Source organism: Osmerus mordax, chromosome 10, assembly GCF_038355195.1.
Source record: "Osmerus mordax isolate fOsmMor3 chromosome 10, fOsmMor3.pri, whole genome shotgun sequence".
In the NCBI taxonomy this organism is placed as follows: Eukaryota; Metazoa; Chordata; class Actinopteri; order Osmeriformes; family Osmeridae; genus Osmerus; species Osmerus mordax.
In genome coordinates this window covers 12364537-12389692 of record NC_090059.1, presented here as the reverse complement: position 1 = coordinate 12389692, position 25156 = coordinate 12364537, and the positions used below count along the sequence as shown (strand labels likewise).

The 25156-nt window shown below is 42.8% G+C and overlaps 3 protein-coding genes across 3 annotated transcripts; 1 reads left to right on the top strand and 2 right to left on the bottom strand.

Moving 5' to 3' along the window:
• Positions 1–44: 44 nt before the first annotated feature.
• Positions 45–3373, bottom strand: tfam (transcription factor A, mitochondrial). Its single transcript, XM_067245051.1, has 7 exons — positions 3108–3373; positions 2460–2587; positions 2123–2193; positions 1772–1921; positions 1361–1456; positions 1102–1158; positions 45–783 (listed from the first exon to the last, which is right to left on the bottom strand). The coding sequence occupies exons 1-7, from the start codon at positions 3194–3196 to the stop codon at positions 481–483; spliced, it is 894 nt and encodes a 297-aa protein (XP_067101152.1). The 5' UTR covers positions 3197–3373; the 3' UTR covers positions 45–480.
• A 363-nt stretch (positions 3374–3736) lies between these two features.
• ube2d1b (ubiquitin-conjugating enzyme E2D 1b) lies at positions 3737–6464 on the bottom strand. Its single transcript, XM_067244495.1, has 7 exons — positions 6287–6464; positions 5630–5693; positions 5500–5531; positions 5166–5243; positions 4812–4917; positions 4508–4601; positions 3737–4329 (listed from the first exon to the last, which is right to left on the bottom strand). The coding sequence occupies exons 1-7, from the start codon at positions 6308–6310 to the stop codon at positions 4284–4286; spliced, it is 444 nt and encodes a 147-aa protein (XP_067100596.1). The 5' UTR covers positions 6311–6464; the 3' UTR covers positions 3737–4283.
• Positions 6465–7601: 1137 nt separating this feature from the next.
• Positions 7602–19792, top strand: ipmkb (inositol polyphosphate multikinase b). Its single transcript, XM_067245284.1, has 6 exons — positions 7602–8192; positions 10103–10188; positions 11610–11706; positions 12135–12307; positions 15583–15664; positions 15841–19792. Exons 1-6 carry the CDS (start codon positions 7988–7990, stop codon positions 16569–16571), a joined length of 1374 nt encoding a protein of 457 aa, XP_067101385.1. The 5' UTR covers positions 7602–7987; the 3' UTR covers positions 16572–19792.
• Positions 19793–25156: the final 5364 nt, after the last annotated feature.

Sequence of the window (25156 nt, the reverse complement as noted above, 5' to 3'; positions counted from 1 at the left end):
AGTAAGTGATAGTTTGGATGTTTTCAATTGGAAAATAGCTCATCTTATTGAAATGACAACTGCTTTATTACAGTAACAAAGCATTTCATACAGAGCATGGTGAAACAAAGCATTTTGTGATTCTTTTCCAAGCAATGTCAGTTGAAAATGTTATTGACTTGGTATTTATACACTCAACTTGGTATTTCTCAGTTTATGATGCCAACTGTACAATGTATGACAGATTATGCACAACTAGTAGGTACTTTAACCGAGGAAAAAAAAAAACTGTACGGGACGGTAACTTCCTAACGCATCCAACACTGCTTCAAATGGACCAACTCCTTGGCATTGTTCTACATCAAAACTCAAGAGGCCCTTACAAACACACATTAGTGGAGATATGTGAAGAGCTGATGGGTCTAAGCGCTGTAGTTCTAGCTCAATCATCCCCACTTTGGTATAGAGGCTAGGACCTTGTGTCTGATGTGGTTTCTTCACTTAGGCCTTCTTCCCTCCTGCAGACTTCACAGTAACCACCTTCTTTACTACTTTTGAGCCCTTCTTGGCAACAGCCTTCTTGGCGACAGCCTTCTTGGCGACAGCCTTCTTGGCTACAGTCTTCTTCTTGGTGACAGTTCTTTTCTTTTTGACTCCAGTGTCCCCTGTTACCGCAGCCCTTGTCCTGACCAACCACTTCCTCCTGACCAGGTCCTCTCGTCCAATCTCCACCATCTGCTCCTCCCATGCCTTGATCTCATTTTTGTAGCGCACCATGTCATCCTCTGATAGCTGCATGTACACCTGTGAAGGAGGGAGGGAGAAAACTAAATGAGGGATTTGGGCATGAAGCAACAACTGCTTGATATATGTATTTGCAATGTATCTTTCAGTAAAGTACCGCACACTACTGCAACTTCACAGCCAGAAAGAGTGAGTTTGTATAGATAGATGGGTAATGGACAATATGAACCATTATGACTTGGTTATTGCTCTCAAAGCTTTTTTTTTTTATGTCCATAGAAATGACATCAAACCTATTTATGTATAACCATGGGTATTAAGTGTGTGTCCTTTAATGGAGGGTTAAAGAGCCTCAGACAACAAACATTGAGGACTCACTTGTTTCTGAAAATCTGTCTTATTTTTCCAGTCCTCCGACAGTGTCTTCATCTTCATCTGAGAAAACAATGTATCAGCAAACAAGACAATTTTGTGATGAGCTTCTAGCCATGTAACAACAGGCTGCCAAACAGAAGGTGGACCTTATGAATATGGGTAAATATCAACATGGCTGGGCAGAAAAGCAAAACACACAGGGGCAGAAGGAGGTAGAAAGAGAGATTTAGAAAGGAAATTAGTAAATCAAGTTGTCACATACCGGAAAAGTGATCCCTCTGGCCTCCTCAAAGTGCTCTGTCATGTAAATGTTGAAGGCTGAACGGGGACGCTTGGGTTTCCCCAACCTGTTTAACTCCTGGCATTAAGGGAAGGACTGTTTGAGATACATCTAGAGGCCAATTGTACATATCGTCTTGGATGGTCAAACTAAAAGTTTGTCATAGGTTGAGTGTTTCCAGCAGCATACAAGTATTTGAACCAATATCTCTACAGTATTTTTTTTTTTAAATCTGCAGTCGCAAGTATGTTAATAATTTCATATATTAGCCTTCGCAAGCAGTTTCTGGGAACTGAAAGTTCTAGGAACTTGCGATGGAAACACAGCTTTTATTGATGATTTCTGGAAATTGTCCCTAACTAGACTAGAATGTAGAGGTGTCTTGTCACATACCCTTTTCTTTCTGACAGCCTTCCTTTGAGCCAGCTTCTCTCTCCTCTCCTCTGCCAGGGCAATGCTCTGGGCTGGGGATAGCTGGGCCTGGTACTGCTTCAGAATAACTTTGAAACGCTCTCTTTCCACCGCTGACGCCTCCTCAAAAGGCTGGGAACAGAGAACACTGATTCATTTGACACCATAAGCTATGGGAATCAGAGAGAAGTACAGCACCTTTAAAAAGAAAAATCGAGAATCTTTGACTTTCAAGAAAAAGACAGCAGCACCTTAAATAAGATTGGTGCATTCTTAACTGACACGTCACTACATTACACTAGACTGCCTGTTGTATACAAGCCAGTGGTTTACCCGTTTCTGCTCAGGACTCAGTGTCCTCCACTGCTGGGCCACCTTCTTGGTGATATCCACAAATTGAATAGCTGTAAAAGGAGGGCAAAAACAAGAGTCATGTAATATAAAAAAAACTACTGGGATTCCCTTTCCAGACACAGTAGTAACAATACTGTCGGAGGTAGACACTGACATCACAGGTGAACCTGTGCGAAAGATATGACACATCCTGCTATGTGGCTTGGGCCTATATCTAACAAATCTTAAAAGTTATTTTTTAATAGGGATAAGGCATTGTCCACCAGAGTTTGGAGTACAGATATTGATGGTGTTTTACTTAGAACACATTCGTCACCTGGATTCTGCCTGAGGACTATTGGTCGTTGCTGGTTCAGAAATCGCATATATCCATTGAGGGGTCTTTTCGGAGGCCCTCCTGAGGTTGTGGAGAAGCACTTGGTGGCTGGAAATGCACTGGTCCACCTACACAAAATGAGCACAAACTAGTCAATAGACATTGGCAAGCACATTTAACATTTGGAATCTAGTGAGCTAGTCCATCTATCCGACCCATTTCGACAATGACAGAGACGGGAATCTACATACTATTACTAACTCCACTATTAAACTTGTAACTAGTATCTGCTCACCGCTAGCTGGCACTCCAGTTACTTTACATAGATAAGGCTGTCTGTAATAAGTGTCATTAAAATTACTCTATTGCTTTGTTAGTGTTGCTTCTTTTGTTTATCAAGTGTGTGAGAATATACGTTTAACTAGCTAGGTGAATCTGCTACGCTGGTAAGTAAATTAATTTAGGTTAGTAGGTAATTCTAAAACACGAAAAAGGACAAAACAATAACGTTCTGGAATTAAACTAGGCAGAAGATGAGCACAGCTATACCATTTGCAAAACAAAGCTCGCTAGCTACTAGTAGGTGTGAAATGCATGACCAGGTGCGATTGAAAAGCACGCATGGACAGAACGTTTATAGTACTGTACCTTGCAAGGCTGGAAAAACTAGAGCACAAACCCAAGGACTTAGCCAGAAGGCTACCGCCACTTGCTGACAACAACATTAATGGAGCCATGACTACACTATTAACCCGGTGTTTCAGATGCCGAACAGACGACGTTATAGTCCCAGGAACTATTTATAGATAGTCCTTTTGTATGAAGCAACTTTCGAGATCGGTTCCTTCGTATCCTCCAGACCTACCCATGCAGGCATAAAGCTGCAGAAGGCGCCTTCGCTGTCGCGGTGCCTTGTGGGATAAGGTCATGACTGTGTTTACATAGTTTGTTATTCAAGATGGTACATTTAACAAAATCTGAAAACGATCTGTACATCATTGTGAAATTAAAACGGCGTAAAAAAAAGTTTTAAGCTTCAGAATTTCCGTCAGAATTTTGAATCCGTATGATGTGTGCTATTTGAATTTAGGTTGGTAATAGTGAATGGATATCCTTTCATTTCAACCACGCACTTTCGTCTTGGAACTTTGAACATGCTCAAACCATAATCTGTGCGGTAGTTTGTTAAAGTCAACTGTTTTAGTTTATGCCCATAAATTATCTTCTGATGAAGGTTGTGTTTCCTCTGCAGAGAATCAGAACACACGGACATTAGATAATGATAAAAAGTCTACCATATTTTAATTTTACAAAAGGTGCCAAACGGCATCATCTATAATTCAAGAGCCAAAATCGTTGTTATTTGCAGAGGATTTACATACATATTTTTAATGATACCTTTACATGTGTATGTGTTTATGGAAATAAACAGCAACAATAAACATAGGTCCAGGATAGCAATAATGCTATACAATAACAAATCTCTAAAAAGAAAATACACAAAATAATGAAAAAGTACAGTCATTGATTTCTTAATTTGCCTCTTATAGTGAGACTGCAACTGTACAGTATTCATGTCTTTTCATGACAACAAACTAAACAAAAATAAAGGTGCCCAAAACCGGTAATCATAAGATACTAAATCAATGTCACCCCAGAATTACATTGTAAAGACAACACCCCTCAAATATTCTAAATAATCTATCATTGTTTCAGAATGATAAATGTTTAAAGTACAATGTGTTCAATGTTACCCATGTTTACATTTTTATAGTAGAATTTACAGTGTTTTGTGACTTAAAAAAAACATCTTCTGCTGCATCTTTACATTGCATACTTTTGGGTCCATTCTTTTGCTAGTCTGTTGTATCTGGAAGACAAGAGCAGTATGAGTGCACACTAGCAGCCCAATGATTCCCCAACACTTATGTTCAATCAGAGAATCACAGGGGCTTTGGTGGCTGAGAAGCACTTGTCGGTCACTTGCTCAAGATTGTGGACATTCTGGCATAAATGTTACTCAAAACAATCCTAAATTCCATACTCACTTGTCTTTGTCTGATTTGTAGATGTGTGCTATGTCTGGAACTAGGGGGTCATCAGGGTTGGGGTCACAAAGCAATGAACATATGGACAATAGAACTGTAAACCAAAAATAGGTTTATTTTTATAGTATAATTAATCAAATCATCACAGTCTGATATAGTAAAACAATTGTCATGTCATGTTCAGTGCACACATGGTACAATGATCACTTACATATGCAGTACAGTTATTGAATTATATTATGTTCTATTATGTAAGGTTGATAAATAGTATAAAATGATGGAACTGATGATATTATCTGTTTACCTTTTGATACCGTTAGTGCTGGGGACCACTGCGACCTCAATATATCCAGGCAAATACTCCCATTACTGTTAATGTTTGGATGGTAAATCTTTGTCGTAAACGCTACCTACAGGAAGACGGTAGTGGTTTAAGTTTGGGAAAAAACTTGAGTCTGAGCTCACCCGTACAGTAAACAGTAGTCAAGTTCCATGAACATGACTTTACACCTTTACACTGAAAAGAAAATAAATTGAGATTTCTTGGAAAAAATTCATAATGTTTACATTTAGTCAAGGACTAGATTGTATATCTATCCAGGAAACTGAAACTATATTGTCATTCAGAGTAGAGTAGTAATTGTGATTCATTTCTTGCCTTAGGTGGCTTGAAGGGATAGTCAGTGGGAAAGTGGATGGTGAGGAAGAAGACCCCTCCCTGGTAAGGACTGTCAGGCTGTTAGATGGAAACATCAAACCAGGCAGACAAATTAAAAGGTTAAGGAAATCGATTATACATTTTCTATAATACGTACAATAAGTATACAATAAAGCGTCTGCTAAATGAATAAATGCAACTATAAGTTACATTTTGCCTTCAAAAATTCAACCAGTGCTGCAATCAAACATTATAGACTGACAGTATAAACGAGCAGCTTGCTAGTTTCTAGGCTACCACCTCAGTGCTGTTTAAGGTTCTGGATTATACTTACAGGTCCCATAATTGTTGCTTGCCAATGGAACACTAATAAAGATAAAGAGAGCATGAGAGAGGGATAGGTCAAAGGGGAAAGTGACACTACAGTGTGGAAGTTACAACCCCAGTACAGTCACTTCACTTACAATCCTCCCCCACAGGTCCAGCTGAACACTGGGCAGGAGGGTCCCTCTGCAAGTCTTGAAGCTCCTAAAAAACAGAGAACATGGAACAGGAGGGAGTGTGTGTGTGTGTCGTTGAAAGAAAGAGTACAGAACAAGTCAAACAGGTCATTGACATATTTCAGCATTCTAAAAGTGTTCGCTTAAGGGCGACTGGGCCACACTAGTAGTGTTACAACACAATGTCAAGCACGAAGTCTGCCTTCAAAGGTATCTTCATAATATGACCAGTATCATACCCCAAAATCATGTAGATACATTTAGTAAATACAAGTATTATTAAAAAACCCTGAACTATTGTCACAGCTTCTGTTTTGACATGTACTAGCTGCCGCTAGCTAGCACAACTGAAAATGAAATAATTACAATTTGAACATTGAAGTTCAAGTGACAAATGTCTAAATTCCTCGTATAAACTCCAATCCCAATGGCAGTTTAACATTCAAGCTATCTGAGTGAGGACACAACTGTCTGCTCTGATTATTATGATGTGACATTCCTATATTTGCTTTATTACAGCTAGCTTGCTGGGCTGTGTTAGCCAGCTAGCAAGTGAAGTGGCGAAAAGATGACAGTCGATGGGCCACACTGAGTTCAGCTGAAGAGTTAAGTAAGACTCACCTTCTGTATTCTTTTCAGAGCCATAATTACTGACTTCAAAATACGTTGATTAGTCGTTCACTTTCTCTTTTCGTAGATGTCGACTGTAATAGTATTGCTGATGAGATACAGATAAATTCAGTTTCCCTGAACAGATCATCAAGGGTGTGTTGTTGGATGTCTTTTGTTTCCGCCTTCTGTTTACGGTTGGCCTTGGCCAAGGGAATGCTGGGAATTGTGGTTTTTAAAACGAACAACCAGTTTCTTGTTGCCCATGCCCAACTCTATTTCTCAGAATTTCTATAAATCTAAACAGCGTCTCTTGCTCTTTCCATCTCTCTTTTTTTCTCTCTGTCACTCTCTGTCGCTCAATCACTTACACTCACACAGAAGTAAAATGCACTGGTCGAAGATGACGAGAAATAACTGACGGCAGTTCTATTCATTATTAATGCATTTAGACTTACACTATTTGGAATAGTCTCTCAATAGAATTCCAAGAATGCAAATGTATATTCATTATTGCCAGCAATGTAGAGAAGTGAAGTGTTATTCAATGTGAATGTCACAACAAAATCATACCAATTTACCATGTTTTATCATGATGGGAATAAGGGGAAATAGCGGCGTAAACAGTGGTGCATTTTGTTTAGAAACCCTGTTTAGACAATATTGCTCTATTAAGATGTTCCATAAGATAGGGCCCATCTGTGCAATTACCACTGCCGTGGTAATTCATGTTTTGATCAGTCCGATAAGTTGATAGCCTACTCGTTTATACCGCACCAGTAAAAGCAGAACAAAAGCAATTTTAAACAATTTCGGGAACATAGGATGTTTTGCAATACCCTTCTTATGACAACGGTGGAATGGACCGCGTGGTTCTCAATCACACTTCCTACATGACTTTCCATCTGAATCTGGTGTTATAAAGTAGAAAATTGATAAGTCATGTAGACAGTAATGGAAAAGTTACCAGCACTGAAGTTACCAGAAGGGTTTGCGACAGTAGTGGCACTGTCGTAAGAGTAGGTAGGTGCAGATTCCTAGCTAGCTAGAAAGCAAGGTGTCATGTTGATTGCCGCCCATACTGGATATGATAATCTCCAAAATAGGATTATACAGAACTCGTCAAAGATTTTCGATGCTAACTGTTTTTCCATCGTCGCATTGTACTCTTCTTTTCTGATTGAACGAGGTTGTACGTCGTCAGACATAGATATGTGATGTCACGCAATATCAACCGAGCAAACCAGCCTGTGGTGTGGAACGTGTAATGTGGCGAGGTAGCTAAGAACCAGTACCAGAACCAGTTTATGCATAGATTTTCCAAATAGATAATTAAGCTGTCTCGTTCAAAGAGGATTAGTTTCGAAAACAATTCGGAGGACGTTTGCCAATATCGGTCTTGTGTCATTATAAAAGCAATTTGGGGGAATCGAGGAGTGTTTACGTCTCCCTAGCGAGGAAGTGGGATGTGGCCAGCCTGTATTTATGCTGCCGTTCAAGATATGAAAATCATTGTAGCAGTGGTTTTGGAGCCTCGCTACATAGTAAATAAAACGGGATACTCGGCACTGGACGATAGCCCCTTTGATAAATTCGATGACGACTTCTACATCCTTCGAAATTGTTCGGGGGTATCTCTGATTACATAATATCAATATGTGAATCTGACAGGCTACCTATACATTTTTTTGGAACACCATTTATTGATCGCGAATGTCAACTCAACATCAGATAATGGACTCATCTTTAGCTCTGGGAAGACTGGAACTGAACAGCCCCATGGTCAAACGGGGAACTCGGCTCTCCGGCGGCCCGGTGAAGGAGAAGAGCGTCCAGCCGAGCTTGCAGGCTCACCTGAACGGATGTGTGCCGCTTTCTCATCAAGTGGCGGGTCATAAGTATGGCGTTGATAAAGTTGGTGAGTGACTGATCTGAAATGAAGACCCCGGTTTCTTTCAATGGAACACAGTGATTGTAACGAATAGTCGACCATAGTTACTTTCCAAACGCATCTTATGATAGGTGTGCAGTGCACTAGGCTGGTTCAGTCAACCAAGTAGAGATAGCACTTTCATTTACAATGTCTGCTGACATCCAGCTCTCCTAAATAGCAGTGCCTTGAGAGTTTACACAGCAGCCAGATCAGAAGCAGCTCCCCCAGCTTTGCACAATGTTTAACTAGTAAAATGTTTTTGTTTGACTATGAGTTATATATAATAGACCCCCCCTGCTTTCTACCCATACAGTGTAACATACAGCCTGTAGTTTTGTGCTGTTTAGCAAGTCTCATAAAAGATAGAAAACTCTTGAATTTGTAACTATTTTGGCAGGTCAAAATTCGCTATTAATAGTTTTTTCACAATGGACAATCATCTACCTCACACTTCTAAACTCGCACTTTCGTTCACCAATGCGTGGAAAGCTACAACCTATGGGGGTCAGGGCACTGGTCAACCCACTATCAAGATGTTCCTACTATTATATTAACAAATGAACTCCAGTTGTGTAGACAAGGTAGAAGATAAGGTGCTTCTTGCTGTTGAAGATTGTTGAGGCCAATTAGATTACTTTCTTCTGCCCAAAGACACAGGATGATCTGTACCTGGGATGTTTCAGTTGTCGTATGCTGTCTGTCGGCTGGGCCTCTCAGTGTCTGTCATAGGTTACAGATTTAAATCCCTGCTGCTTTCCTTATTCCCTAAGAGCATGTTTATCCTGGATGGTTCAGGGGGTCAGCCCTATTGATGTCCCTTTCGTACTGTCCTGACACCCACTAAACTGCTTGGCTGATTACTGGTGGATGGAGAATATGAAAATATGGATGTAAAGAGGTAGAGAAAGAGGAATAGAAAAGGGGAGAGAGGGATGGATGGATGCACTGACAGAGTACTCCTTTACTGCCATTGGGAAGGACATGCCAGACCAAATCATCTGTGCAGGAGACAGACAGACAGACAGACAGACAGACAGACGGAGAGAAAGAGGCAGAGAGACAGAGAGGGGGACAGAGAGATGGAGAGAGAAAGACAGAATGGACAAGAGCAAGGCATAGAAAGAGAAAGCATAGCTAAGGGTTAGCTAATCCTCAATCCCCAAGCCCAGCCCAGACTATATGTAATCCACACTGGCTTGCATACTGTATATGGTGATGTAACATACAGAAACATGCCCCAGCTTCCCAATTCTGTTTTGTGATTCACTTAAGCTTTTAGATTTCCTGCATCTCAACCATGTCAATGAGTTTATTGTCCAACTGATAAAGTTAAACTGAACTGGTGGGATATGCCTTTATACCCTATCATTTTTATCTAAGTTAAATTGTGTACAAAGAAGAATAAAGTGAGTATAGTATGCGATGTGAGTCCACACCTTCTCTAGTCTAATCTAGCATGGGGTCAAAGTCTGTGTGTTGTTCTGTAGTTATCAGGAGAAATTATTCATCTGCTCCATGCGCAGTTGCCTTCGATGAATGAGTAAACATTGATATATGACTGTTTGTTAAATATTCAGACCTTTGGACATCTCAGGGTCCTTCCTTTCTTTACTTCATTCTCTACTTGCTAACACAATTAAAGCAATGAGAGAGAAGACCCTGCCACATTGCTGTGTCCCCATTCTTGTGAAACCGTTCTACTTTTGGAGGTTACCACAGACAAATACTGACCGGCCACTACTGGATTAGCATAGACAAGCAGGCAGTACGTGGGTAACAGCTTCCGAGTGTGTAGTCGGCGGGTGACAGCTTTCTGTTGTGTATGTAATGGGTGAATGACAGCTTCCTGTTGTATGAATCATAGGTGTGTCACTGCTTCATGTTATTTCCAACAGGTATATTACAGCATCCGGATGGTACTGTACTGAAACAGCTGCAGCCCCCTCCTCGAGGCCCCCGCGAGATGCAGTTCTACAGCATGGTAAACAGGGGCCCAGCACACATATTTCCGCAATCTCACTCTTCTCTAATCACCCTACTTATGATCCCGTGCTAAATGTTGTTGATAGGGGCTGTTGAACTGATCAAGGCCTACAATGTGTTAACAAATTCTGTTCACCGTGTTGGATCTTAATGAAGACCATGTAGACAAATACAGTAGCTTGAGGTGGTCTATGATCCGTAATCTTTCTTGCATACTCTTATGTGTTATATATGATTTAGGAAAATAATATAGGAATACAATAGTTTTCAAACCGTGACTGTAGTGCTGATAAAATAAGAAAGGCTGTTCCAGAGAGTTTAAGTTGAAACTGTAGATCATTTACGCTAAGCTAATAAAAAGTGAGTGATTATTCCTAAACTGTACTCATTAAAAACGGCCCCAAAGACTTAGGAGCCCCAACCGTGTGTCTATTTATCTGTTTGTCTCAAGTGGGTCCTGTAGTAGTAAGCCATAAGTGGTACTGTAGTTCCCAACAGGCTAGAAGACTAGGAGGGGTATCGTAAAGGTATCGTAGGCCACAGGTAACTGGTTGAGTAGGGTAGGGTGTTGCATGCTGAAGCCTGTTAGTTGTCAATGCCAGAATGCGTAGTTCAGGCTGGCTAGCCAGCAGGCTACAGAAGTCCCACACGCGGCCAAAGCCCGGGGGGTTAAATGTGTTTGGTGAAGGGCTTAGCAAGGTGTGGGCCTCAGCAGGTCTGCTGGAACAACATGAAGTCAGAACATTACCAGAGATTTCCAGCCCCTCTGTATAGCTAGTTCACCACCATCCTTTGTCCTGTACCAGCGAGATGAGTGGCAGGGCCAGATTTGCCGTCTTTAGACGTGCCCTCTCTAGGCGTGCTGTCTAGATGGGCTCTCTCTACGCGTGCTGTCTAGATGGGCTCTCTCTAGACGCACTGTCTAGATGGGCTCTCTCTAGGCGCGCTGTCTAGATGGGCTCTCTCTAGACGCACTGTCTAGATGGGCTCTCTCTAGACGCACTGTCTAGATGGGCTCTCTCTAGACGCACTGTCTAGATGGGCTCTCTCTAGGCGCGCTGTCTAGATGGGCTCTCTCTAGGCGCGCTGTCTAGATGGGCTCTCTCTAGACGCACTGTCTAGATGGGCTCTCTCTAGACGCACTGTCTAGATGGGCTCTCTCTAGGCGCGCTGTCTAGATGGGCTCTCTCTAGACGCACTGTCTAGATGGGCTCTCTCTAGGCGTGCTGTCTAGATGGGCTCTCTCTAGGCGTGCTGTCTAGATGGGCTCTCTCTAGGTGCGCTGTTTAGATGGGCTCTGTCTAGGCATGCTGTTTAGATGGGCTCTATAGATCTGTTCTCTCTAGACGTTCTCTATAAATCTAGCCCAGTGTGTGTGTTCTAACAGTGTGTATCCTTCCTGGTCTCATCCTGCCCCAGGTTTGTGACGCAGACTGTCGTGACCCGTGTCTTCTGGAACTTCAGAAACACCTACCCAAGTACTTTGGAACCTGGTCTTATCCTGACACACCCAACGGTAAACACCTTCCCAGTATTCTTTTAACATGTGAGGTTCTTTGTTATTGGTTGAACCCTTTCACTTTCCATGAATATGTAAGCACACTCCCTGTATACACTGTATAGTAGTATCACAGCACCACAACTCGATGCATGACACATTGTCAATACAGCTGTCTGTTTCTGTTCAAACAATCAGGCCATTGTTCACACGACTGAAACTATCCTACTAAAAACAAAGACCTCTATCATCTGGCAGATGTGCCGTCTTTAGACGTGCCCTCTCTAGGCGCGCTGTCTAGATGGGCTCTCTCTAGGCACGCTGTCTAGATGGGATATGCAGAGATATGCAGATTGTTGTTGGACGTCCCATTGAAAGTCAGAGCAGTAGTGATGGATTGTAACAGTAGGTCTGTCTCTTCCCCTCCCCCTGGCAAACCTGCTCAGACCTGTACCTGAAGCTGGAGGACGTGACCCGGCGCTTCCACAAGCCCTGCATCATGGACGTGAAGATCGGCCAACGCAGCTACGACCCGTTCGCCTCGCAGGAGAAGCGCGACCAGCAGGTCAGGAAGTACCCTCTCATGGAGGAGATCGGCTTCCTGGTCCTGGGCATGAGGGTGAGGCCTACTCCCAAGCACGGCAAAAAACAAGCTCCTTACACTCCTCTCCCTTGGAATACTAGAGGTCCCATAAGTCATGCTCAAGAACTCGATGGTATATAACTCGAAGAAATCCATTGGATTGTCTGGTTGTGTTTTGAGTGAAATGTCTCTTTAAAGAGCAGCTTGGTATTCATGTGTTTCCCCTCTCCCGCTGGGCTAAAAGAAGTTCTCATGCTGCCTCGCTGGCTCTCATCAGTCTCCCAGATCACTGTTCACAACGCTCAATCACTTTAAAACAGGAATTAATTAGTTTGTCAGAAACTGTGCTATGAAGACAGCAGAAATAATTTGGAGGTTGGACTTCATTTTGATTCAATTAGGATATTGAATAATAAATATAAAATATCCCCATGTTTTGGCAGTTTTTGCAAAGAGTAGAAAAACTGTTTGTACAGTGGTCTCACAGGTGTGGGTTAGCATGGTCCTGGGACCAGGAGAACAAGGGACATCTGGGACCAGATGGACCAGTTTGGATTCTTGAACCAGATAAGCCAGAAACTCTGAAATGCAGGCTTGAGTCAGGGAGCCAGCCCTGGGCTGAGTGGCTGGTTACACTGTCATTATCTGCTTGGGGGCGGTCATGCTGGCCAATCCACTGGATGCCTCTATGTTGTTGTTTAGTGAGTTTTAAATGAGCAGTGTCTGTAGTTATGCAGCAGGTTCTGGGACTGTGAAGCCTAGTCCCTCTCACTGGCCTTGTTTAGCAGTTAAACAGGTGAAGTATACCAGCAGGTTTTTAAGAAGGCTGTAGGTGATGTATATCTTTCAAACCTGAAAGATATACATACCAACCCATTATTTGCATTTATGCAAGCAGGTCGCCAGTGAAAGATGAAGTCTCCTCTTTTGTCAAGGCCTTTACATTGAGGCTGTTTATTTAGCTCCAGTAGGATCTAATGTGTGTTGTTCAGTACTATAGAGATACTTATTTTTGAAGTGTGCTATTGGCCTACATAGAAAGGCATTCTGTGTTTTGTATATTGTAGCCTATTTATTCCGAATGGGATTCAAACTGACAACCTGAGTGTGAAAGATCCAAGCTCAGCCATCTGGGCCTCTGGACCCCAAGCTCTCCAGGGTATCGCGGTAACCAACAGGAAGTTAGTAGTTAGCCTATCGCAGAGACAGGAAGAAGGGCTTGGCCTAGTCTCACTGCCCCAGGCTGACTAATCTGCTCTCCCATCGGCATTCTACGATCTCAACTGCTATGGGGTTGCCTCCCCTGTCTCTCAGGGGCAGGGTCTTCTTCACTAGACTCCCTCCCTTGTCCCACGATAACAGACCAGCAGATTGAACGCTAGCAACACGCATGGTAAACACTACCTACACACACTCCCTACACACACAGTTTAACCGTCAGGTGCTGGAGCTGCTAACCCACCTTGTGCACACATTGTAACATGCGGTGTGAATATAAGGTGATTGATTACAGCATAGAGATGCTTTCAGTGACGGGCTTTGCCAACCTGACCCAGCCTCATTATGTGTGTGTGTGTTACACTCTCCGTCTAAATGACAGCTTTATCAGTGTCTGCTCCTACCTTGTGTATACAGTGCTGTATGCCAGTAGACCTTGTGTTGGTCATAGTCCATTCACCTTAACATCCAGTACAGAGGACCGAGAAAGCTCAGGGTTAGGTCAAGAACACAGCCCACACAATCTTAGATTCTATTTTCTGTGCCTTTTCTGTCTCAAGTGACAGCTTCATGACCTTGTCCCTACTCTGTGTGTGTGCACGCACTATGGGTATGTGGACATGTAAGTCACACTCCACTCCTTGCCCTTCATGCTCTCAGCCCTCCTCCTAGCATTCCTCCACACCCTGGGCTGCATCTCAACAATGTGAAGTGGCATCCTCTCCTGTCCTTGCTAAAGGGCAGAGGACAGTAGGGAAATAAACAGGCCTGGTTTGGACTACTAAAGGGACAGTAAGAGTTGTTTTTTGTGAGGGCAGAAGCTGAAAGAACATTTAATTATATCTGTTTGGCTCGCAGCATGGAAACTTGTTCTTATCTACTGCGTGTTTGTGTATGTGAAGGGATATATGTCATTAGTGATAATGAGGATGTTACTGATGGTTAGATATGGGGAGGGACGTGTGCATTTACTCTGGTAAACAGGCCTGATCAGTGTCTCTAAAGGGAGATAGGACTGGTGCCACAAAAACACAGATGCTCAACACTCATGTACTCACACCAGAATAGTCCTGGCTGTGTTAGTATATACTAGGGCTGTCAAAGTTAACGCAATAATAACGCGTTAACGCAATCTCACTTAACGCAATCAAAAAAAATAGTTCCGTTAACGGTTTCTTTTTGACCCTGGGAATTACCTGTCGTCACATGACTTCGACTGCCGACTGTAGCTGAATGATAGAGAGAGCGCTTTTAGATGGGAAGTTCCATTTCATAAAGTTGCGAGACGACTCGGTTGACAAAACTAAGGCTGTGTGTACTGATTGTCAGGCTGAGTTTAGTTATCACCGGAGTACTTCCAGCCTAAAATATCACATGCAAGCAAAGCACACAGCTAGCAGCAGCAACGTTCGCTCCGGTAATATATGGCAGACAACACTCACAAAAGAAGCGAGCAGCTGGCTGGGTTCAACAAAATAGAAACTATTGTTCAATAGTAAGTGCAATCTGTGGTTGCTTAAGTATCTGAAGTATGTTTGAGTGAGATTTGAATATTATGGAGCAGGCAGGATATCGTTGTAGGCTATGAGACAACATGTCTTAAATGTATTTTATATTTCAGAACAAGTCTACTTTTGTGGATGTTTATTATAAAGCTATACAGTTTGTGAGTGAATAAAACTCCCTCACAATTTAAGTTGTGTTCCATCTGAACTTGTTATATGGACATTATCATCCAGTTAGGCCTATTTGAAGTTTTTAAGTACACCCTTTTAATGTTATTTCACAAAGAAATATTTTATTGGGGTAAATATTTTGCAGATTAAATAGATTGAATAATTTTGCGATTAATTGTGATTAATCATATGAAATAATGCGATTAAGTATTTTAATATTTATGACAGCCCTACTACTACTATATTAGTGTAGTATTCTAGTGTTTCCACTAGAGGTAGGTAGTGTGTCCATGCTTCTATCCATACAGTCTGAAGAGTTCAGTGCCAGAGAGATCTGTCACCTCCTTTTGAAGTTGTGGGTTTAGTGGAATGTCACAGTGATGCGTTCTCTCTATCCCTCCCTCCCCTCATCTGCAGGTGTACAAGCTGGGCTCTGACAGTTATGACTCATATGACCAGCACTACGGACGCGGCCTGGTGAAGGACACCATCAGAGACGGTGAGTTGAACTTGAACCAGTTGTGTTGGTGCTAGGCCAGAAAAAAGAGGTCCAGGCCCCGTGGGTATTCTAGAACAGGGAAGGCCCCATATCTTCTTCAGCTTTAGGTTGGTGTTCAATCGACAACAACTTTTTCATGCAAGCACTCGTCATCTCCTCATCTGCTGTGCTACCAGGTCTATCTAAGTTCTTCCACAATGGGCTGGGTCTGAGGAGAGACGCTGTGTCGGCCAGTATCCTGAAGGTTCAGAAGATCCTCCAGTGGTTCGAGGAGCAGAGCCAGCTCACCTTCTATGCCAGTTCGCTGCTCTTTGTCTACGAGGGCTTGCCCACCCCCAATCCCAGCCCTGGGGGGCTCCTCCACCACCCCAGAACCCCCCTGGAGAACAACGCCACCTCCTTATTGGCTGCTGATGGTGACGCCGACCAGGAAGAGGAAGTGGTGGAGTACAACAACAACGTCCAGGTCGGCGTGCCGCTGGACTACAGCCAGTCCACCACATACGCCATGCACAAGAAATGCTGTCCCAAGGGCCATCACCACGGCAAAGGCCCCACCGTCAACCCCTCTGCCGCCGTCGGCGATGAGGACATCACAGCCCCCAACGCCATGGAGGACAACACCGCCTGGAAACGACCGGACGCCACGGAGCAGCCAAACGGCAACGGTTGTCAGGGGGACTTGGAAGGAGAGGGGGAGGAGGGGGTGGAACAGGGGGAGGGGGATGAGGGGTCAGCGTCGGAGGAGCAGGAGAAGGACGGCCTCAGCAGCAGTGTTAGCGGGGAGGTGGAGGTGAGGATGATCGACTTTGCCCACGTGTTCCCTTCCGAGAGCCAGGACCATGGATACATCTATGGCCTCAGACACTTACTGATGGTCCTCCAGCAGATCCTGGACCAGCCCTAGACCCTCTCATCTCCAATGTTCTTTAATGGTGCGTGTGTGTCCTTGAGTGTGTGTGTGTTGTACTGTAGTCTGTGAGTGTGCGAATGACTTCCAGGCCACCTCCCTAAACCTAATGTTCTGCACTATATGCACTATCCATGAAGGCATTACAGTCCTGCTCTCTCCCTAGAGACCGTCTTTAGATGGTCTCAGCCATTCCTAATACAGTATGCAGTAGAGATGGTCTTGAGATATCTATTTTCTACAGCATCTCTGGATATTCAGATGCTAAGATTCGTAAAATAACTACTTTTAAGGTTTGGATTATGGTTAAAAGGATGGCGAGATTAAGGTAAGAGTTAAAGCCTAAATTGATAGTCAATCATCTTTAGGCGTCGCTATCATGGCATAATGGCACGTTGTTTGTCTATAGTTCTTCGATGTGCGTGTATGTATTTGTTTGTTTTTAACCACTGTTGACAGGTATCTAACTCAGGTAAACAACTGTATTCAACACTCAGAGACAGAACCCTCTAATGTAAACTGTCAACCAGCCCACAAATACTATCTGCTATGTTTTATAGGATTGAATCAGTCTTTGTTTTAAAACCTTTTCATTCCTTTTGGTTCTTTAAGGTTTCTGATGGAGTCTTTTGTTTTATTGATCTCTTAACATTAGCTATAATTATAGGTGAAGTACTTTTTAATGACACTGTTATTATCATGTAGTTCTATTTTTTGCTGCCAAATCACCTGCTCTTTGAGAATCTGTGTTCTTACAGTGAGATTTGTGTGTGGTTCACCGAAGATCAGTTTCTAGAATGTCGCCCCCCCTGTCATGTGACGTGTCTGTGAGGATCCGGAGGGTCATAGGAAAATGCAATAGGTTGTTGTGATGACAATGAATTAATCAAGCTGACCAGACAGAAATGGAGAGAGAGTTGATGAGATTGTTGGAGTGTCTGTTGGTCAGAAGAGTAGAATGCCAAACTCGCGTTTTCTTGGTATTTAATTTATTTTATCAGAGCGAAAGATAGAAGGCTTTGTGGTTTCCAGGGTGACTTGCCTTTCTTAAGCACTGGTCTGTGATCAGCTGTCCTTTCTCTAGTACAACTCTTAACTATGAGAGGGGAAAGCATACAGCTGGCCTGAGACCAGTGCCTAAAGGTCAGCTTAACCTATGAGAGCACCAAGCCTTCCACCATGAGGCCTAGAGGGAATACTGGTGAATACTGGTGATTACTGGTGAGTACTGGTGAGTACTGGTCCACGTGTTGCTGTTGTCTTAACCCAGAACATGCTTCCAAAGTTTCATCTCCTTCCAACATTGACTGTATTTAGTTGCACAGAGCTGCTGTCCTCTCTTACTCTCCCTGAATCTCATTGATCGCTATAGACGTGTTGTTTATTTTCATTTTAATCAAACATATGCATATATTGACCCTACTTTTATGTTGCTTGAAAGTATGATTTATTGCAGTTGTATCTGATGAAATCTTAATTTGTTGCAATGTGAAATTACCTTGATATTTCTGTATGATTTTAAAGGTATGTTGCACCCTATAGAGTCTGCCGATGGTCTTATCTATAAATTGGTTGATTTGCGGCACATCAGAAGCAATCTCGAGGACCTTGACAGTTAGAGAGATGTTTACAGTTGAAAGATGAGCATTTTTGTTTCTCTGTCGTCACTGCCTTATTTAATGTCACTCCATTAGCCCCCTCTCTGATAACGGTGTATCACGCAGGCAGCTTTGTGAGGATACTCTCACACGCCAACTCAACGTGTTGTTGTTGTGTTGTTGTATCACACTCACACTATCACCCAGCAGCTTCGGCGTTTCTCCACAGGGCATTGTTTGTTTGTTTGTTTGTTTGTTTGATTAGTAAGAACAAATCTCTCAGTTATTGATTAGGAAAAGAAAAGGGCATTGTTGATTATTATGCAGCCCTCAACGACATGGTAACATTCCGACCTTGCCTCTGTGTCCTGTTCCACATTCTGGTGGGGCTTGTTGAATGCGGCCGTGGAATGTGTGAACCGACCAGACCACATTCTAAGGCAAGAGCCGGGTGGGCGGGCATGAACACATAAGAACCACTATGGTTGGAACAGGAGTGTGGGCTTGAGAGCGGTCAACCGTGTCTTGTTGAAGATTGATTTTCAAGCTGTTCTACAAAGAATTGAAATCTCTTGTTTACATTCGATTGATTCTATTTGATTCATCTGGGTAAAATGTGTCTTTGTAGTAGTCATGTCATGACGATGCATTATGGCCAAGTAAATGAACACACGGCCCATGTGATGGCCAGGAACCTAACCATGTTTGTTTTGTTGGCTGGAGTCTTCTATTCTTACATTTTTGTATCAATGATGCACTGAAAACAAATGAATAATAAATGTAGAACATATATTTTGAACCCTTTGCTGTGAACTAACCAATGACTTACAGTGTGAGGGGCACGGCGTCATTCTTAGAGACACCTCGCTGAAATATGGAGGTCCGTAAAGGGTATATTATTCATATTTGGTTAGACTGGATTTGTATCTGATAAATTGAGCCAAGCAGAAGAGTTCTCCTTATTGTATATAGAAAATACTCAATTGATATACTCAATTCTGCAACAAATCACTTTATTTTTGATTTAGCAACAAACTGTAAAAGTTTCAGATGGTTTGATTGATGGAATTGTTTGTCAGTGTGTTCTCCCAGTTTGTTCTCGTCGTTCATGGGTTACCAGCAAACCTCTGGAGAGAGTTTCCGTCGTGCCTTTCTCCAGATGGACTGGAATATGCCTTGCAGAACACAGGTGTGGGTCAAATGGTTTTTGAAGTCCTTTTGAGTTCTGGTTTTTGACTGATGGAATCAATGGAATTGTGTGCATGATGACGGTATAAAGCATTTCCCTCTAGTTGTTCCCCATTGTGTTATTTGAAAGGAGGATTTCAAAAACTGTTTGAACCCATGTCTGAAATAGTTTAGTTTTTTTCTGAGTGGTGTCCATGGTTTCTCCACTGTCATCTTCCCCTCCCAGTGCTGACCTTGACAGGAACAGGAAAGTCAGAAGAGGAAGTGATGTGATCTACTGTGTCTCTCTCATATCGGAATCAGATTGAAATGGACTAATTACTACTATTTTGTAAATGACATATATGTAAATGTATAATATGTAGACGGACCCAATAATGGCTGTATATTTGGCAGATTATTATTACTAATAAAAATATTCCCAATGACAAAGCTGTGGGTTTTTCTTATGTTATCGTTGAAAAATCTTTAAAAGAGAGAGTCAGGTGGCTGAGCGGTGAGGGAGTCGGGCTAGTAATCCGAAGGTTGCCAGTTCGATTCCCGGTCATGCCAACTGACGTTGTGTCCTTGGGCAAGGCACTTCACCCTACTTGCCTCGGGGGAATGTCCCTGTACTTACTGTAAGTCGCTCTGGATAAGAGCGTCTGCTAAATGACTAAATGTAAATGTAAATGTAAAATATTTTATTATTTCAGTCCACCAAGCAAACTAAAGTCATCATAACATCCCCAAAAGTAACAGTTTAGTAACATTACTGTAAAGACTGTAGTTGAATAGTCCCGATTTTAGACAGCAGAGGGCAGTGTTTAGTCAGGAATACGCTTGCAGATCATTGTGATATGCTGTCCTCTGTTCTCAGAAAGAACGAAACACAGTCCAGTCACTGGAAAGACACACCCTCCCAACAAAAACACACACAGTGGCACACAATACACAACACATTAGAATAAGCACATGTGAACAACCAGTAATTACCTTGAGAAGGTTTTCTATTCAAGACAATTGTTATTGGTGTCAGATTAATAGTATAATGATGTATCTCACCCAACATCCAATCAGAACAGTTACATAAGCAGCCGAAAGGACGTTAAACTATCCTTCAGGGAGGAGACATGACAAGTCTAAACTTTATTTTTTACAAACTGATAAAGTTAGACAACAGAATCACACAAAAGCACATTTGTTTATGTAGTAAGTACAGCATCAGTAATACTGTTAGTGAATCATACACTGTACTTAAACTCTCTCCGACCTGTTTGATAACCTATTCCGTTGGTATTCTGCTGCTCCTCTTCACACAGAATATTAAGTATTCATCTGTCTCTGGAGCCTATTCCAACAGGATCAAACCAGGGCTGGGGGATGTCCAGAGCAGGCCCCTGCAACCAAGCAGTGTGGACCAGAGGAACCAACATGTGCATTCCACTCAGTGTGTCCAAGAGATCAGAGATCAAAGAGAGAGACACTCCCCTAGTGACCAGTGTAATGCAGATTCCCTCTGATAGTCTAGTGATCTAACTTTTGCTTTGAAACTGACATACTGTCAGTCAAGGCTGTGTGGTAAAGATGTGTGTGTGTGTGTGGGGGGGGGGGGGGGGGGTGACGGGGGGGTTATGGGTGACGGGGGTGTGGACTTCCTGCTGCTTGCTGTGTGTAAGAGGCTGTGGATTGATGTTTCCAATTAAAGGCTGCTCTCAGTCAACAGTCTGACAACTGAACGCACCTCACAGGGAGTGATGGGAGACGGCCGCTTACACACACACACACATGCAGTGCTGCTCAACCAGGCGCCTCATCAAAACCCTGATGGCAGGAGTCTGGCAAGCCCACCAATCAATGTGTGTGTGTGTGTGTGTGAGAGCGAGAGAGAGAGAGAGAGAGAGAGAGAGAGAGAGAGAGAGAGAGAGAGAGAGAGAAGAGAGAGAGTATTGTGTGTGTCCGTGTGTGTGTGATGCAAAGCTTTGCATCATGACCGGAGAAAAACAAGGTGCTTAGTAGGCATCACACATTCAATTACGGCAGGTTGAGAGGATTTGATCTTTCCTAAGTGTCCGTCTGTCACCTGCCTGGGGCACAAATTCCCGACAACAATAAATATCCAAAACAACACAATTTTTCCCAGTAGCATCAACATGGTTCTGATTACCTTTTTCCTAAGAAAAAACATGTTCTGATTACCTCGTCCTGAGAAAGAGAACCTTCCGATGACCTTGTCTGGCCTGAGGTTTTAAGGGGCAGCAGGCAGGGGAGTAAACTCAGATACTCCAGGGTCCTTTAAACATGTGATTACAGACAGATTGAAAGTGTGCACACGTCTAAATGAGTCCACTTTGCCGGACTAATTATTTGCCTCTGCTCAACCACGTCAATTATTTTGTGGAACACGGTCGAGTCAATGCCTCTAGGTTCCCCTGACCTCCAAAATCTCCCCACGGCACCGCAATTACCATCCAGCTCACTCGGCACAAGCAGCGCTCATAGCATAATACATGTTTAAATTCTGCTCAGAGGAAAACGCAAATTTTCAAAACGTCTTGAGCCAGGAGCCTGAGGGAGTCAGGACAGCTCATCAGCCTGGCCAAAGATTTGAATTTCAAAGCAGGAGCATCAAAAAGGCTGGCACTGACCTCCACCTTCTGATCAGGAGGGAAGAAGAGAAGCAAGAAGATAACAAGCTTTTGTGTCTCCGTGTCTCTGGACACACTGGAACATACTGGAATACTCACAATGTGAATGCACCCAGGAATGAGTGTATGCGTGAACATTTATTTGTTTGTGTATGTGTGCCAGCGCTGTGCGCACCTGTTTGTGTTTGTGTGCATGCGAGAGTGCTAGAGGTATGACAGCCAATGAAATCATGGTGAAGCCAAAAAGACCTTGGACAGGAAACTATATTTTTCCAGTATAACGCTGTTTCCTTTGCATTCCCACAGTGTATAATTGGCACTCCGTTGTCCCAGTGTAAAGGTCAGTCAGACTGTACCTTTTATCTATTATAGCATGTCTGGCCTCTGCTCAGAAAGAGCTCTTGTTATTTACCTTTTAGCGCTGGCTCCATTACGCAGAGAGAAGGGCCTGAGAAGCGAGGCATTAATGATTGTGGGAGCCTATTAAATCAATGAGCTGACTCCTTTGGGAGCCAACTAGCAGCAGGAACCAACCAATCAAGTCCAGCGCCCAGCCCAGGCTCAACGGGACTATTAAAAAGCTGCCACACACACAAGTAGAATTATGCAGGGGCTTTTGAGGCCAACATTTAAAGGGGATGCAGGAGGAGAGGAAGATGGTGTCTGTGATTTATGTCTCATTTGAAGGGCTTTGCATGGGAGGGAGGAGGCAACGCAGGCAAACAAAACAAGGACACTGGGGAGGGGCTGAAGAGGAGAGATGTGAACGAGAGAAGAGGTTGCCTCTGCTCAGAGGAATGACGATTTGGAGAAGATCATAGACTAGGTAGCGTTTGAGAGACACGTCAACATCTCATTAAATCACAAGTAGAGCACTCATCTAAAACTGCACTCACTTAATGACAAACTCCCATCCTCCCCTCTGTCGTTTTTCCTCCTCAAGGAATATTGTATGTAATCTTTCAAAATCATTGAGGCAACCTTTAGAGGTTCCTTGGAGAACCCTGGGAGAACCTCTATGAACCCCCAGGGAATCCTTAAAGAACTTAGGAAAAACCTCAGAGAACCTTAGCGAATCCTTAGGGAACCCCTGTGCTACTGAAAGCAGATTATATCAAGCTTCTACACTCTCTGAAGTAGAACACAGAAATCAATGTTTCTTTATAATGTAAAGTAGTATCATGTAGCAGACCACAGAGGCCTCAATGTTCCAATGGTTGTTTCAGGTCTGGTAACAAGTGCTGTACTGGGATAGCGTTGATTGGTCTCTTACTCCCCTCTAAATATGTATGAGAGAAATGTAGCTTAGCCAGAGTGCCCTTTAGGCACAGGTAGGTTTTGTGGATGTAACAGTAATCCATGATAACACCTCAAGCTCTCAGTGCCATACCAGAGAGCAGGATCATGTTTGCCCTGGTGCACAGCACTGATGCTGCTTCTCAGCAGTAAATAACAAATAAGTCAAGGGATGAAAAGAAGGGAATATTGATGAAATATTTCCAATAACTCTGAAAGCTGCAACTTAAATATGCAAACTAAAATACTCCATCAAACACAAGTACACACTTTCTCTGTTTCTCTCTTTATCTTCATGTTAAGGACAGTGACAAGGTGAGCATGTGTGTGTCTGTATGTGTGTGTGTGTTCTGGCTATAACTAGTGACTTGACTAAGAGATGGTGTGTGTGTAGTTGGTTAAATACACATGTTATGTGACGGCCCTTTGGCTCACTGGGTATCGCTTGATGCAGGAGCCCGGGGTTTGAACCAGGGGCTATTTCTTCTATGTTTACCCCTCTCTCTCTCGCTCTCTCTGTCTCTGTCTCTCTCTCTCTGTCTGTTTGTCTGTCTCTCTCTCTCTCTGTCTCTCTCTCTCTCTCTCTCTCTCTCTCTCTCTCTCTCTCTCTCTATCTCTCTATCTCTCTCCCTTTCCTGTTTTTCTGTGTCACTGTCTCAGTCAAATAACCCCCCCCCCCCCAAAAAAAAAAAGAAAACATTTTATGTATTCAGGATTCTCAGTCAGAAAAGAAAAATTCAAATCACATTACAGCTTCCATGCACTAACTCATTACTGATGCAATACCATTATTTCCAATTAGTGAGAGGAAACAATTCTTATCTTTCAAAGGGTCTAAATGTAAATTGCCTGGCAACCGTCTGCTGAGTCAAACACGGAGGCTGGGATGGGCCCATTACTTAGCGAACACGCTGACACAGGCACTGTGTTTCAAAGTGTGCCTTTGTGTGTACTTACCCTTGTGTGCATAGACTAGTGACTAGTGTGTGTGTGTGTGTGTCGGGGGGGGTGGGGGGGGGGGGCATTACCCCTGGGTGGCTTTAGAAATGTGCTGTAGGTACAATGATGTGACTTGATGGTGAAAGCACATCACAAACTCACATGGCACTAAAATAACCTGCCTCTTGATGGCTCCATCTATTATGTAAATCAATAACAGCAGGTAGTCTTGAACAGGACTGTACAGATTACATAAACCTGAATTCAATTTTCCACAGATGACTTTCTATGGGAAATTACAGAGTGTTGAGGACGAGGGGGAGGTTGTAGTTCAAGGAACACTGTGAACATCAAAGGCACACACAAATATACTGTGTGGACTGTACAATAAAATAATACACACAAAAATACATCTTATAGTTTGGCAGACAGACCAAGACACAGATATCGATAAGCAGAAAAAATAGCACTAATTCCACAGACACTCCATTCTCACTCAATCTTGAGGAAAATAGGTTTGAAATAATATGTTTTATGGTGGTTATTGCTATTGAAGCTCTAATGAAATATTGCTTTAGTTGAAAAAGGTTTTTGTGTAAACATCATTTATTTTCCCTGACTGCAAATAATTATAATAACAAGACAAAGTGAATTGGACTTCCTTAATTGGACAAATGATGTAGTCATTTGCTACACAATGTATTCAAATTTTAATTGCTCCCGACATAAATTATTAAAATATGATTAAGACATTACTGACGATAATCATAATTCAGTTAGTCTTGTACTGCAATGTTGGCAGGATTAATGGAGTGTGTATAAAAGTTGCCTATCCTAGTTCATTACTGAAAACTAGACACACATCCATCCACCCACACACCCATTCACACATATACGCGCGCACACACACACACACACACACACACAAAGTCCC